Raw genomic sequence first — 16,815 nt, 5'->3', positions numbered from 1 at the left:
GTTACCGACATCAGGTTATTTTGTGGTCTCAAGGTTTGAGGTGTATGCCTTTGACAGGCATCGCACTTCCGGATTTCCTTGACTGCATCCATGTGCAATCCTGGCCAGTAATATCCGGCATTCATTATCTTGGCGACAACCATCCTTGGGCCCGCGTGTAGACCACAGATGCCTTCATGGATTTCTCGGATTACGTAGTTGGATTCTTCCGCGTCTACGCATCTAAGCAACGGCCAAGGAATGACTTTCGGAACAGAATCCCATCGTGCATTTGATACCATAACTCCTTATGACGGATCTTCTGTGCTTCTGCCTTATCTTCCGGAAGAGTACCAGAAGACAGGTAGCTCATGATGGGTTCCATACGGGAACTTGTTCCGGTCTGAATGACCAGAACTTGGTGCTGAGGGACAGACGGAGCGTTTAAAACTTTGATTCTAACGTCTCTCCCCATGTGGTCAAAACTTGTGGATGCTAGCTTGCTTAGTGCATCCGCGGGTCGAATTCTCATTTCTCTTATGTGCACGACTCTATAAGAAGTGAACTGGTTGCATGAGCTCTTTTGCTTCAGACAGATACGGGGCCATTGTGTCATTTTTTGCCTCATAAGTCCTTGAAACTTAACTTGCTATGAGCATTAAATCAACCCGGGCTTCCAAGAATTTGACACCCAATTTTTTCTCGATCCGCAGACCGGCCAGGAAAGCTTCGTATTCTGCCTCATTGGTGGTACTTTTAAAGTTCAGCTTTATGGCATAGGTGAAGTCTTGGCCGTCTGGATTGATTAATTTTAAGCATGCGCCTGAACCTTCCCCACTGGATGCCCCATCCGTAAATAAGATCCACTTCTGACTTTCATCAGTTGGGGTTGGGGGTTGTTGCTCTTACAGGCATTCTTGGACTTTGTTATCTGGTATCTCTGTTAGAAAATCTGCTAAGACTTGACCCTTTATCGCGGGCCTGGGTTTGTACTCTATAGAGTGTTCCTCCAGTTCAATTGCCCATTTGGCCAATCTCCCCGATAATTCGGGTTTTGCCAATACGCTTTTTAACTTGTAGTTTGTTAGCCCGATGACGGGATGACCTTGGAAGTAACGTTTCAACCTTCTTGCTGCGTATACTAGCGTGAGAACCAGTTTTTCCAGCATCGAGTATCTGGTCTCAGCGTCTGCCAATGTTCTGCTGACATAGTATATCGGCGTTTGTACTGTCTTCCTGTCCGTTAGGAGAACTGCTCCTACCACAATGTCAGATGCGGATAGGTATAACGTGAGAGGTTCTCCTTCTTGAGGTGCAGTTAATGTAGGAAGTTCCATGGGACACTTCTTTAATTCAAGAAAGGCTAGTTCTGCTTCCGGTGTCCATTTGAAATGTGTCTTTTTCAGGAAATTCTGTAGTGTGGACACGAAAGGATGAGATTTGGTTGCATGATTCGAGAGGAACCTATTCAAGGCAACCAGCCTTCCGTTCAATGTCTGGACTTCTTTTAACGAGGATGGGGAGGGCATTCGAGCGATTGCCTGGACCTTGTCCGGGTTTGCCTTGAATCTGTCTCCCGTTACGATCACACCGAGGAACTTCCCTTCTTCCATTCCGAAGGAACACTTCAAAGGATTCAACTTCATGTTGATCTTTCGAAAAGTGGAAAAAACGTCTTCAATGTCTTTTAGCATTTGGTCCTCTTCAATGCGTTTGGTGACCAAATCGTCCATGTAAACTTCAAGATTCTTGCCAATTTGATCACGGAACGTATTGTCCATTAGACGCTGATATGTGGCACCCACGTTCTTCAGACCGAATGGCATCATTTTATAACAAAATGTGCCTTGGTCAGTTCGGAAAGCAGTTTTATCTTCATCGCAGGCTGGCATCCGTATCTGGTGATATCCCTTGTAAGCGTCTAGGAAACATTTGAACTTGAAGGGCGCGACTGCGTCAACTTTAAGATCGATTTCTGGAAGTGGGTAACAATCTTTTGGACATGCTTTATTCAAATCTTTGAAGTCAATACACATTAGCCATGAACCATTGCTCTTTGGGACCATCACTGGGTTTGAAACCCATGTTTGTTATTGAATTTCGCGGATGATCCCGGCACGCAGTAAGTCTTGCACCTGCTCATTCATAGCCTTTGTTTGTTCATGTCCCATCTTCCTTTTCTTTTGGACGATCGATGTATACGCTGGATTGACCCGTAACCAATGTTCTGAAATTTACCGCGGAACGCCTGTCATATCTGAAGGCTTCCAGGCAAAAATGTCAGTGTGCTTGATCAACAATTGTTTCAAAAAGACCCGTACTGTTTCCGAGATAGATGCCCCGATAGCAACAGTCTGTTCTGGGTATTCCAGGTTGACAACACATTTCTCAGGCTCTGTTCGCAGTATCTTTTTGGGGACCTTCGCTGGCTTTGACCCTTCGGTCGCGTAACAATGCTTGTTAACTCGGATAATGGCTATCCCTGTTCATGTGGGCACTCCCACCGCGCCGTGTGCTGTGGAAAGATTGGCGTTGAAATCACCGATTGCCTCCCGCCCTAAGATTATGTCATGTTTAGATCTCGCGGGCAGGACGAGGAACTCGACGTCCTCGATCCTTGTATGAATTCTGTCACTTAGTGTGACTGGGAATGTTATGACCCCCTTGGGGTGCATAACTTCATATCAAACCCAAAAACTGGCACATGCACCGGCTTCAGTTTTGCTTTATCTTCATCGTCTAGCTGCTCGAAACATTGTTCGTACATTATATCGGATGTACTCCCAGTATCGAAGAAGACATATTGAGAACGATAATGACCGAACAGAGCTGTGACGATTAAAGGTTGCTTCATGCATGGGCCACCTTTCACTCTTGGAAAGATTACATGTTCACTTTTCCATTCATCCACATCCGCCTCCATCCGCTTAAACTTCCGAGTAGGCCCCCCTTGAATCATATGGACATTCAAGTCTTTGATCTGCTTTCGCGGGGGACCTTTATCTGCGGGAGTCGCATTTCTCCGTGGGCCTTGCCACACGTTTTTGAGTAGATGGTCGAGCTTTCCAGACCTTATGGCGGATTCAATTTCGTTTTTCAAGCTTATGCACTCTTTTGTGTCATGCCCAATGTCTTCGTGGAACATGTAATGCTTGTTCGGATTCAGGTTCACCCGCTTAATCAGCGGTTGAGTTTTCTTAAATTCGACGTTCTCTGTTGTCAGGATTTCAGACGGGGTTTTTGTCAAGGGAGTCCAATGTTGCCGGTCAGACTTGCCCGCTTTTCTATCTTTCTATTTCTGCCCGATTAGTGATCTGGCATCAAACTGCTTGGGAGAGTTTTCTGGGGGTTGAATCCTCGACCAGATTAAACCCCTCTCTTCTTTTTTGGGTTGATTATTACGAGGCTCAGCTTTCACGTGTTGCTTCTGTGTCTCCCGCCCTAATAACTTTTTTGTGGCTGCAAAGACCTTGGCTGCGGACATGATTCCGTCCCAGGTCTGAGGCATACCATCCCGGCCTGTCAAGCATCTAACCATCTCTAGGCTTTTTGCGTTTACTCGGAATGCTCCCCTCAGCATATCTTCACTGATTCCACCGATATTCAAGCTTTCGTTGTTGAATCTGGTGATAAAGCTTTCTAGTGATTCGTTGTCTCGGCAGACAACACTCAGAATTTCTGAAGGGTCACGAGTATGCTTACGCTGCTGACTAAAATGCTGTGAAAATTTCGCAACTAGGTCGTCCCAACTTTTGATTTGACCATCTGGTAATTTTTCAAACCACTCTCTGGTTGCTCATGTTAATGTCAATGCGAACATGTGACACCAATAAGGAAGCGTCCATCCTCTCACTCCGCCAACCGCTGTGAAGTTCAATAAGTGATCGCTCGGGTCGGTCATCCCATTGTACTTTCCCAAATTACTTGGAATTTTGATATTCGTTGGGAAAGGGGCGGTGGCTATTCTCATAATGAACTTTGATTTTTCCGCGAACGCAGCGGGACGGTATGGTTTGGTGAAATCCTCCTCTACATCGCTGAAGTATTCAGCATGCTTCACCGGTGGTCTGGGACGGCTAGAAGTTTCTCTACCATAGTCCCAGCTGCCATCACTCGCGTAACCCTCTTCTTGTTGAAAGACCTCTTTTTGTTGAGCATCTCGTGGGGTTTTGTGAGATGGGGTACGCTGAGTATGGTGACTTCTCTCGCGGCTTTTCATGAGCGACCGACCAGCATATCGAGAGTTGTCTTCCAACTCTAGATCTTGGGTGTGTTGGAATGCTAGTGGCGGTGATGGAGAGGGTGAGTCATAAGTCAGTGTTCTGGCTTGTACTTGATCTCTTCTGATTCTTCGCTCATACTCCTCTTTCAGCCGTTGTTTTTCTTGTTTGTACCACTCTTCAGGGGAAAGAATGTTTTTTCCAGATCTGGTCTGGTAAACTCATGTTTCATCCCCATCATGTGTGGGAAATTCTCCGGCTCCGTCTTCCAGAGCCGGAGTATGAGTGGTCCGTTGAATCTCTGTAACTTTGTGCCTCGGGAACTCTCCGGCCGTATCTTCCGAGACCGAAGTTCGGGTGTTCCTACGAGGCGCAAAGTCTTCAAACCTTGGAACTTCTCCGGGTCTATTCTCGAAGACCAGAGTTCGAGTGCTCCGGCGAGGTTCATCCGGACACCTGTCCTTCAGGTACTGGATCGTCCAGAATTTCAGTACGACGGGGTCTCGCTGGAGCAGCAAAAGGCTGTTGGTTCTGACTCATCTTCAGATCACAGTGAATCGAAAAAACCGTAAAAAACCGTATATCTAGCTAAAACCGGATGGCACCAATGAAGAAAAACTGGCTCAAACTGGATAGTCCGATCAGATATTTCCCCATATGTGAATATGCTGAAGCGCTATGAGATCAGATCCAAACTAGTGCCTGCAAAGCAGAACACCGTTGAGTCTCGTTACGGGAAGGACGGAGTGGGGGGGTCTTCCCGTAACCACCTTGCGGCGTGAGAATAAGTATCGTACTCTGGTCGGAATAAAGTAAGATACAGTATGTAATTTTGCTTGAGGCTTGAGAGTGTGAATGAATACCTTGAAGAGATAATCTTCGTATTTATAGCCGAAGGTGGGGGAAGGTGATTGGTGGAGTTGTCTCTATCGATTTATTCCCTCTCTACCTGAATGGACATGTGTCGAGCCTTTATTGGATGTGACAGCCTGTACCCGTTTATAGGGCAGCCATTATCAGTGCACGTCGTGGGATGGTCATTACGCGTCCAGATGTCAACTTTCCATTGGCCAATGTTGCTATCAGGAGGTATTAGGGGAATCTTCTAGAAATAGTTTGTTACAACTGCTCTTCCATATCACGTGTGGGTCATACGTGTGATGAGTCCCTTGTATTGTTTGCGGATTCCTTCCGCGGATGCTCGCATGGTAATCCGCAGGTTATAGTGGAGATCCACGAAGCATGACTTGGATGGCTTTGCCGGTCCATGTGTTCCTTGCGCGGATGTCTTTTGACAATCCGCGGGTCAGAAGAGGGATCCGTGGGTGGCGGATGTCTTTTGATGATTTGCGGGTCGGATAAGGGATCCCTGGGTGGCTTTGCTACCCTCCCTCTATAATTATTTTATTTCAATTGTATTGTAATTTTGATTTTTTCCAGTGTAATTCGTATTTTAATTTATTTGCTTTCCTAGATAGGTTTGATTTCTTATATTGTAATCATTTTATTAAAAGTGTTTTATTTTTATAGACGAACGGTTTCCTACAAGTTTGTTGTTAAAAAAGAAAAAGAAAAAAATTCTTGTTTTAATCAAACTCGTGTTCTTATAAGTTGATTAATATACTTCCGTTTCCTTTGTAAATTAAATTAATTTTTAGTCAGTTAATTAACGTTCATTAAGAAATCCAATCCAACACAGCCCCAACCAATATGAAAGAAATTAGAAAAAACGATTTAAAAATCCAGCAACTTATTCTGTTACAGATTGGAACTAATTAAACTATCAAATGTATAACATAATTAACCAAGATTAAAATAAAACTCAACACATAGCACTTAGCAGAATATAAATATACATCGTCAAGGCTAAACAAACTAATTGAGAATTCGAATACCTTGCTGTTTTCCCCTCAAGTATCTTGCTATGGCTATCTTTTCTTTTTTTCAATATAAAGTTAAGTTGTTAAGAAAAAAACTTAAATGAGCCGGACTGAGTTGAACCAGGGTCAAGCTTGAACCGGAGTTGAGCCAGTGACTCGGCTCATTTACAACCGAATTGATTTTGAACGAGTTATTTCTGTACTTATTTAGAGTGAACTCCGAGTTACTAAAGAAACCTAAGTTGAACCCTCAATAGTCTCTGTTTCTACCAAAAAAAAGTTTTCTATTGTGGAAGGTTATTGCGTCCATTGCTTTGATCTAAGTCTCTAACTAGCCTTTCCATTTGAGAAAGTGATTTTGTATTGAAAAACTTGATCATGTCATGATCCTTCGTAAGCACCTCAAACTTTTTAAGAACCAAAACAGAATAAAGTTCGTTCCTTGTCGTCAAAAAATATATTTATATTTTTCTTCAAATTATACAATTTCTATATCTATGCATGTGTATAATTATAAAACATTCACCGCCAATAATCCTAAAGCCTGAATTATGTATATATAAATTTCTTTTTCTTTTCTTCTAGAAATTGGGCTCCAAAGGAAGCGAGGGCTCAAAGCTCTTATTTTATTTCAATTTCTCTAGAGATCCTTTTGGAGCCTAGTCTAAACTCTAAACTTGCATTCCAACTCCTCTTGCCTTACTTTATTTCACCAAATCTTAGTTTTAATTGTTCTAAATAATAGCTAGCTAGGGTATAAATATAGAACAATAATCGTAGGCTACTACTTTAAACAAAGTAAAAGGTTAGTGTTTTTAAAATATTCATGACCTAGATGAAGGATTTCTCATTATGAGTTTGGTTTGACTTGTTTGACCTAACTTCACTGCATTTATCGTTTCTTTAACAAAGTCGTAGATCGAGTCTACACTTCCTCACACGTACCATCACTTCTTGTTGCTCAACATCTAGGCTCACTTATTTTATGGTTCGTAAGTAGTCCTATAGTAACTTGTCGCTTTGCATCAAAAGGTGTATCTTACATAAGGCTTGTTGAGTATCAAAACTCAAAAGTTTATTTCCTTAAATCAGTCCCACAAGGAAATTAGAATGCAAATTTGTATCTTTTCTACAACTAACGAATCCAGAGAAGAATTACAATTTACAACTATGACTTTTTTGCATAAATATTCAATCTTTACCAAAATCACTTTAAAACCCAAATCCAATGGAACTATCAAATATGTTTCTGGTTTTACGAAATTCATCTACGAAAAAAAGGGTCATGCATTATTTTTACCAATACACATTTTGGATATTATGCATTGCAGAAATGATAAACTTGGTAATCAGAATTGTAATAGATTTGTATTTCTGTATGTTGAATAAGTATGATACAAGGAGACATATAGGGATAACAATAAGTAACCGAAAGACTATACGTATCCGAAGACTTTACATATTCAGATTCCGTGACTATATGTATTTAGTCTAATAATAAACTAATTTAAAAAATGAGCAACCATTTTAAGAGGCTACTAGCTTCTTCGCTTCTTCTAGCCACGGTACAAGTCATGAGAAAACATATTTTAAGACAAAAATTTGTGCATATTATTTTTATCACATAAGAAAATTTCAAAAACATCACTTTCAAATGTGTGCATCTCATAGCATCACTAATGGCACATAGATATCATCCCCTTTTTATATAATGCCGGATTTTATACAATATTACACAAACAAAACGACACCGTTGCTCCATTTGCCGGCTGTCAATCCCTTTAAAAAACTTCAAAATCTTAGTGTTCTCAGCCTTGTTTACGGCATAATTCATCTTCAAACCGATCACGTGCACGGTGCATGTTCACATGCTCATTCACATTCGTTAATGGAACCACGACGATTTAATAAAAGTGTAGGAAATGATAATCTTCAAAGGAAACTCGTTAGAATAGACGAAAGGGGAGTCGAGTCCAAGAGCAAGTGCCCGACATTGCGGATTTTATGAATGATATGTTCTTTGGGGCAGTAAATAATGAGAAAAAAGTGTATAATCTTACTGGTGATGGTGCGGATGTGGTGGATGAAGATGATGATTTTGACTCGAGCACACGGAGTACTAGTAGTAGGTTGACTCAAGAGTGGCTAGAGGAAGCGAAAAAGCTGGTAGCCTCTTCACCTAACCGTGGCTTGTCACGAGCCGAGGGGCATTCACCCTCTCGGCTTGCTGGATCACCTAGGTTTGGCGTGTCTGGACCTAGGTTATCCACTTCAGATAGAGATCCCCTATCAAGATCAGCTAGAAGGTAATTTCATGTATTTACTCATATAAATTACTGTTAACTTTTTTTAACAGCTAAATAATAATTGTTATTATTTGTTTAACTGAAAACTAGATTTCTTTATATAAAAATATTATAATAAAAAAATTATAAAATTTAAATGACAAACACAGATAATAGAAATACAAATTTTGTCCTTTAAACATGTCTGATTTACGGATTCGGTCCTTTAAAAAGTTTACTTTCAGGCGCTGTCCTTTATATGATATCTTTCCTCGATTTTCGTCCTTTACACTAACAAACGTTAAGTTTTTCTGTTAAATCATCTCATGTGCACTGCATTAAAAATAAATTAGAAAATATTAAAAACTATTATTTTATATAAAAACTATATATTTCATAAATATAGATATCAAACTAATAACAACAATAATAATCTCTTTCTAGTCATATCTTCTTTCTCTCTATGTCATAAGTCATAACCACAGCAGCAGCACCACCACCACAACACCACCCGACCACCGTCGCCATCAACTCCGACTACACAAACTCACCGCCTCATTACCCTTTTTACATCCCTATCAGAAGACCTCGGATCCGGAGGCGTCTCCGGTTCATTTCTAGGAACAAAATTTCGGATCAAGAAATCAACATTGGATGTTTTTTGAAGATATTAGCACTAGAATTGAAGTGGGTCAAAAGGGTTTGTGGTGAAAAGATCGAATTTTGAAATTATGAATTTTTCAGAGGGGTGACGAAGTGCCAACCTGGTGGCGGTGGCGTAGTGCGGTACTGGTGGTGTGGCTGTGGGTTGCAGTAGTGTTGGTGTCGGTGACAATGGTGGTTGCCGGAATCGCAGCAGCGGTCCTAGCTTAATAGTTAGTAGTGGCCGGTGGTTTTGTTGGTGATGGTTGAGGTTCTCTTGAATAGGTGTGGAGAAGATGATAGATTTGATGGTGGGTCCTATATTATTATATTTATTTTCATTTATTAGATTTTTTAATGATATATATTTACAAGCAAAATGACTTTAATGCCCTCATGTGCCTAGACTTAACTGAAAACATAGATGACCGTTAGTGAAAAGCACTAAAAACGAGACACTTTGTCGTATAAAGGACAACGACTGAAAGTAAATTTTTTAAAGGACTTGATCCATAAATTAACTATGTTTAAAGGATAAAATTTGTAATTCTGTCCAGATAATAATAAATCAAATAATAATAACTAGAATATAGCCGGGGTCTGATTGGTTGAATGTTGCAATAAACTGAATAACAGACACAGATCAGTTGACGGATTCACTGGAGAAATCCTGACAAAATCCTCAAACAAGACTCACAGCCGTAATAATTCTCAGACCGCTATCGACTCATTTCCAAATTCACCACCACCCACCACCGATAATTCCCCGGCTAACGCCGTACAGAAATGGTTCAACAACATCCTAAAACCACCCAACGCTAGCGATCCTACTCTCACCGCCACATCACCACCTCCAGACATTATCCCACCTCGAGCATCAACCCACCGCCGCTCCAGAGTTGAACCCCAATCTCCACCACCACCACTACCGCCGACACCACCATCCGCCACCATGACCACAATGGCGGCAGCTGACCCCACCGCGGTTATCCACTCACCGCAGATCACGATTCCAAAACGACCCGAATTTAGCCCAACCCCAAACAATATCATCATCCAAAAGAACCATGCCCACTACAGCCACTCATGTCCTATCTCCACCAAAACACCTGCATGAATCAGCTCAACGGAGATCAATATCGTCTTCTACGTGCTCTTTTCCGGATAAGCAAATCCTTTCTCCTCCGAGGAATCTAGTGGAATCTGCTCAACGGAGATCGATTTCATCGTCAACATGTTTCACAGACAAAATAATAAAACGTACCAGCCCTATGAATGGGGAGTTTAAGGAGTCGGATGTGGATCCTTTGGATCTTAATGGGTTCTTGAAGAAACAAAGAGTTAATATCCTTAAGCTTTTGAATGGTGAAATCAATGGGAAAGCAAAGATTGTGCTCTCTGGACATTCAAACAGTAAGTTTGTTTTTCATATTTGATTAATAACCGTTTATTTTGTCTCATGTTTTGTGAATAAAGAAATAGCGGTAATTCCTTAGACGACATGACACGAAAACGAAAAAGAAAAAGAAAAGAAGTTTTGGGTCGACTAAGACAACCCATTCTAGCATTCTGTAAAACATGTTAACTTGTTTCCACACGTTTAATAAATGGGTTAATACAATAATACGGCCTGTTTAATAAATGAGTTAACTTATTAACTGTTTAAGGTTTTAAAATAATTTATATATATATATATATATATATATGTATATATATATTTGAAGTAAGGTTATTTAAAATTCAAGTTTTGCTTCAACTATATAGTTTTTAATTTGTTACCAAGAATTGATTGCAAGCAAACATTAAAAGTGTTTACCCAAAACAAGACTTCGCTTTTAAGTGAGTATGACACAACACAAATAAATATATGGGTCAGGTTTGGGTTGAGGAATTTAAGCTGCCAACCTGAAGCCTATCAATTCGTTAACCCCGCACGATTAACATCCCTAGAACATTGCAGGTACTAGTTCAATGGTTGCAGCGATATCATATGCATGGTTATTGGATACCAAGATGAGAACAAAAAGAAATGGGTTAGTTGGTGACGGTTGTGCCACCGTGGAAATGGTTGTGCCAGTGTTGAACGTAAGTAGGGAAAAGATGTGGAAGCAGCGGCAGGCAGCGTGGCTCTTCCACCATGCCGGTGTTGATGCTATCGCTATCTTGTTTTCCAATGAGGTTTGTTTGTTTTAAACTTTAGTAGCTTAGTACATAAATAAAATGTAAAGTTTTATGTTACATTACTCCTATGTATGGGCATCAGATAGAATTGGAGGTGTTAATGATGAAGAAACAGTTAAGCATCGTTGTCGTCGGCCAAGAAATATTGAAGACTAATGGCGAGGTTCGTGCAAAAACTTCATAGTTATAGAAACCTCATTTGGCTTTGTCACATGGAACCAATGTTTTTATTACCGGACCAGATAATGAGGCTGTTTTACCAGACCACTAGTCCGCGACCCAATTTAGTTTAAAAACCCCGAATAACCTCAAATAGGTTAATAAAAATTAAAAATATAAATAAGATTAGAAAAAAAAAAGAAGAAGAAATAAAAACATGTTTTGGAAATCCAGTCTAACCACCATTAACGAAGACAGTCCAAAATCTCTCAATGCAGTGGTCGTGTGGTCGGTTTCTGGTCTGACTAGTCCACAGCGGTCTGGTCATGTTGCAAGAACACTAATATATATGTTACAGGCCACTTTTTAGTCGGCTCAAGCAAAATCACTAGGTCCGTATTTTTAGTAATCGTTTCCATATGTGAATAGGTTGGATCCAAGTGCACAATTGTTACGGATAATTACTGTGAGGACGCATATGATCTACTTCAAAGCCCCATTTTGAAGAAACTCATGGTATGTAACAATGTTATACAGTTCTTTGTGGATGTTTCATTCATATTCATAGTATTTGTAAGAACACCATTATGTATGATAGTTCAAAAGGTTGATCACTAATTTTTCTTATGTGTTTTAATGGTGAAATACTCTTCTAATGCTTAGTGCATAATTTTATGTAAATCAGCTTGCCGGAATTTTACTAGATACGCAAAATTTGAGCATAGCTACAACTAAAGATACCGAGGCTGCACGTTTGCTTGCCGTTGGTTCTGCGCCCAACTATGGAAACAGTTTGTATGATCAACGTACGATTCTTTATAAGCTTCTCCGTGTAAATGACTATTTTACCCTTACTAGCTCACGACAGATAACTTTATTTTTTGGCTTTAGTGACACAAGAACAAAGAGATGGGGCTTTCTGTGAAGCTCTTAGGCACAACTATGGGAAGCCTCCTAGTGAGAGTAAGTTTTCATGCTTCCTAAGGCAAATTTTAGTGAGATTCATGTGTCATGAACGAGTTTTGGCACATAAGGCGGGTGGGTAATTGATTAAAAAAGGTAACTTTTAGTACTGATTAGGTTAACCCAAGACACTTCTTCTTTGTTTTTAACTTTTATACAAAATATTTTTAAGAGACCGCTTGTTTATAAGTGAATGAGTCAAAATCGGCATATCTACTTCTTTACATGTTCTTGATAAGTCATGTTGTAATATACAGGCAACCTCGAGAGTACATCACCATCAAAAGACAAAGCTCTTGAGAAAAAGCATCAATCTCCTAACACATTTGAAAAGAGCTCGAGAAAGGATCAAAATCCACAAAACCAGATGCACCACTCGGTACTAATTTTCTGACCGTTTTCTTTTTTCTTCCGAAAAAAACATATTTTTCAAAATTATTGAAATATTTTATCTTCTAACTATAAAAGTATTTGTTGATTCTAACATCACTATCTTGTGCCAGCTAAACCAAAACCGCCAACGAAACGAACTCCATCACCAGCAAAATCAAGCGGCCCGGCTCGAGAAAAAGGAAAGAACCCGTTTTTCTTGGCAAAATGGTTTGGTTTTGGAAAGTGACACCCGATTTCATTTTTTCTATTCTATTATTATTCTTTATACAAAAAATTTTATCTGTCAGTGTAACAAAAAGAAAACTACATTGTTTGCGTTCTAGCAATCTTGTGACTCTTTCTTCTACACCTCATTCATATAATTATATGATATTTATTTAATTTTGCGCTTTTTTTGGCCTTATTGTCCATCATGCTTCTAATTTCTACAGCCATGGTATGACTATATAGGCGGATCTTTTTCATGGTTCGCTGTGATTTGTTGGCTAACATAATTATCGACCATCTTATAGGTTCGGTACAAATGCACAATGTGCGACACTACAACACACTTACTAAAATTAACATGTAGATTTAACGAACTTAGTTGTCAAAGATCATATCCGGACAAGGGACACCCAAATGAAGAAATTATTGAGTCGAGTTCATGACATGGATGGATCAAAGATAATGCTTGTAAAGATAGGATTTTCGGTCTAGACAATTTATATACTAATACATCAGAGGCTAGGGCTTTGGGCCCCCATAATTTTTGAGGCCCCAAATTAAAAAAGAATATGTATGTAGTTAATATAAAATAAGGATAGTTTGATTTTAGAAAGAAACAAACAACTCTAGTCAGTTGATAAACTGTAACCTATATAAATTAGTTTGTAGGTGGCTGACGAGTGTTCGAACCCCACTGCGATCACTATTTTATTTTTTCTGGATATACCTCTCTTAAGAGGGAAACAGCTGGCGCAACAAGAAATCAATATTTTTATTCTTTTTTTCACAATAAAGATCAACTCAATACCTTTTTTTCCTAATACTTCAACTGCCTATAATTTTTTTAAAACAAAATTTAATTCAATAACTTAAGTGTATATTGTAGTTTTCAAAGGGCAAAATTGTTTCAAGTTTAGAAGATTAAATTATATTATTTATATCACTCATTTTCTTCAAGACAAAATGACATAGGGACATTATAATTGTAAATGTCCATGTTGAAGGTGTCCAAAATGTGTTTGGTGTTGTTCTCAAGATGTTTTTCATTATCTTCCAAGCAACTTGCTTTCATGTCGTATTTCAACACATTCGCGTTGGTTGGTTTCTTTTAAAAACAAATTTAACATTGTCATCTACTATTACAAAATACATTGTCTAAAGAGAAATGAAACTATTTTGATATATATTTTTTAACTAATTCGTTTAATTAAATGTGAAGCAGAATGAATAAAAATTTGAAAACTACGAACTCAACTTTTTTTGTAAAAAGGCCCCGTATTTTTTGTTCGCTTTAGGCCACCAAAATGGTTGGGCCGGCCATGTAATACATATACAAGTCATATATAACACGTTCACTATATTAAGATGTTTAGATGTATTGTCGAGTTCTATAAACGTTATGGGACAGTACTTTGAAATAACTAGTAAACGCCTTCGCTGTACTATTTGGGTAGATGGAAAAATAGTAGTTTTGATTTAAATTTTATATGTTATAATTGCAAATAACAAGTAGTAGATTTGAATAATTTAAAACTGGTGAACGTATATTTTATTATTTATTAAAGAGTTACTTGATCATAAAATTTTAAAAGATTATTTTAGACTTGTAAGTTCGTTAAGGAACAACAATCATTATGATATTAATCATACAAATTTATTTATTAACATAAATAATTCATCAACAAATTATCAATAAATTAGTTATTATTAGTTTTTTTTGTTTGAAGATTCTCAAAGTAAACTAATATTAAATATTTAACATAAAAAATGAGAGAAAAATAATTTGACCTAAAGTGGATCTGGGCCTGAGAGTAGCCTTGTTCATATCATCCCATATAACACTATGTATGGGCTTCAATATACATACAAAATGTCCAAGTGGCAACTGGCAAGTGTATATGCAAATATGCAATCATATTGATAAAGAGTTGGGTGTTTATCGGGTCGGTTTTTGGGTAGTTTGGGTTATCTGATTTGAATAACAAACACCCATATACAAGATTACACACAAAGTATAACGCAGATCAAATTTCGGGTTTGGATGTAGATACAAAAAATGTATAAAGACACATAATTTTACTTAAAAATGCATAAAAGCAATACAAACATAGAAAGAAATTGCTCAAGTAATATTAATCTTGATCTCATTCAAGCTTCCAAGCATAAAGAAACAAGCAAAACTCGTACAACCCACTTGAATCAAACCCTTCTGATGAACCCGGACTTGTCGTCGTCGACGACCAGGATACCGCCGGAGAAGCCGTTGGAATCGCTCCAACTGGAGATGTCAAATTAATAATAAAAAGTGCATGCCTTATACCAGGACTAAAAAGCCAATCATGAACATCCCAATAAACCTCAATGTTCACTTTCTTGAAATTAATAGACTCATTACCCCTAAACTTCCATTGCAAATGTTTCACATCAATCATCAAATGCCCATCTATTCTTATCTCCATTTCCGAATCCACCCCATGATCGGTACTAGTGTTCTTCGACTCAATGGATATCTCATGAAGCCCGCCCTTTTCGTGAAACTTAACTCGTGTCGAAAACTTTTTCTTCCCAAAAACATGTTCCTTTCTTGATATTAAAACCGGATCAAACAACGAAGGCCTACATCCGGTTTTCCTATACGCATCTTTCTTCATATCCCCTAACAAAAGAACAACTTCTTCATCACACACAACCGCGACATAATACTCAGAACTCGGCTCGGTTTCACCATGGAACTTTGCGGATTTGAGGTCCCAAAACACATCAATATTCTTACCATCCAAAACAAAGCTTTTGGACCCTTGTTTCCGCCAAAAGTACCATGGTTTTAGCTCGAGTTTGCACTTGGTGGCCGCGTGTGGACCGTCTATAGACACGGATAGACCATGAAGTAACATGTTCTTGCACCAAGTGATGGTGATCAGCCAGCACTGATCACCCACTTTGGTCTTGTAAACTGACATGAAAATGCTCTGGCCTGATCGTGTGATCGCGGTTAGCTCATCGGGCTTGTCGCAGGCGGGTTTGGTAGTAAGGTCTTGCATGATCAAATGAATAATAATTAGATGGAGATTGGCAATGAAGAGGGGTTAGAAATAAGTGTTAGCATAGAGATATGGGAGGAAGGTATGCCAGAGGGGTTTCTTGGCAGCACTAATGGATATCTAAGGAATTAAAAATGTTACATATCTGGCAGGTAGATAGGCAGATCATTGAAATTGTGCCAACAAAATTATTTTTATATAAATGACACAAAATCATATCCAAATTCATAATATTTATAGTGCATGGAACATATATGAGATATCTTGAAATTCAATTTTCTCTATCTTGATTATTTTGGCAAAAATCTTTCTTGGGTATTAAAAAGATTCTAAAATATGGTTACTTTTTAAAAAAAAAAGTATTATTTTTTATCTAAACTTTTTTTTCTAGAACGACGACTTTCTTTTTGTGTTTAAACCACCACACTCTCTATTTGAAGAATCCCGTTGCCCTACTTTGACCAGACAATGTTATCTTAACCGACATGTCAAAATATTTGTAAAAGACGAAAATCACATAATTACAACAAAACGTTTATTGACTGTGGCATTAGAAACTTGTGATCCTTCGAATATATGATGAACGTAGTCAAACCCTACAAAAATTGGGGCCCCTTTTGTAAATGTTGGGTCTCAAGTTTGAGAGGTTTCTTTTTTTTTTTCCCCTTTGTTTTTTTTATTATGTATAATGGAACCGTTCGTGCTTGATGCATAGATATGTTATGGTTTAAATTCAGTGTCAAGCTATACCGTAAACTTTATACATGTAAGGTTTGAGAGATGTAAATACAGAATAATGTCATATCTAGTTAAACATATTTTTAAACTTGTTAACATATTTTAATGATTAAAAGTTTAGTAGATG

General features: G+C 38.6%; 2 protein-coding genes across 2 annotated transcripts; one reads left to right on the top strand and one right to left on the bottom strand.

Annotated features, from left to right (window-relative positions):
- Window positions 1–9,988: 9,988 nt before the first annotated feature.
- On the top strand, window positions 9,989–12,424 carry LOC143635656 (uncharacterized). The gene is made up of 6 exons (XM_077103430.1): window positions 9,989–10,419; window positions 10,967–11,184; window positions 11,270–11,350; window positions 11,776–11,862; window positions 12,032–12,152; window positions 12,238–12,424. The coding sequence occupies exons 1-6, from the start codon at window positions 10,074–10,076 to the stop codon at window positions 12,390–12,392; spliced, it is 1,008 nt and encodes a 335-aa protein (XP_076959545.1). The 5' UTR covers window positions 9,989–10,073; the 3' UTR covers window positions 12,393–12,424.
- Window positions 12,425–15,053: 2,629 nt separating this feature from the next.
- LOC143635630 (uncharacterized) lies at window positions 15,054–15,950 on the bottom strand. Its single transcript, XM_077103412.1, has one exon. The coding sequence runs from the start codon at window positions 15,948–15,950 to the stop codon at window positions 15,054–15,056; it is 897 nt and encodes a 298-aa protein (XP_076959527.1).
- Window positions 15,951–16,815: the final 865 nt, after the last annotated feature.

This window comes from Bidens hawaiensis, unplaced genomic scaffold, assembly GCF_021521415.1.
Source record: "Bidens hawaiensis isolate Kalapana, Puna unplaced genomic scaffold, B.hawaiensis_p1.1 tig00007641_1, whole genome shotgun sequence".
Taxonomy (NCBI): domain Eukaryota; kingdom Viridiplantae; phylum Streptophyta; class Magnoliopsida; order Asterales; family Asteraceae; genus Bidens; species Bidens hawaiensis.
The sequence above is the reverse complement of the archived record's forward strand: the minus strand, read 5'-3'. Positions and strand labels throughout refer to the sequence as shown.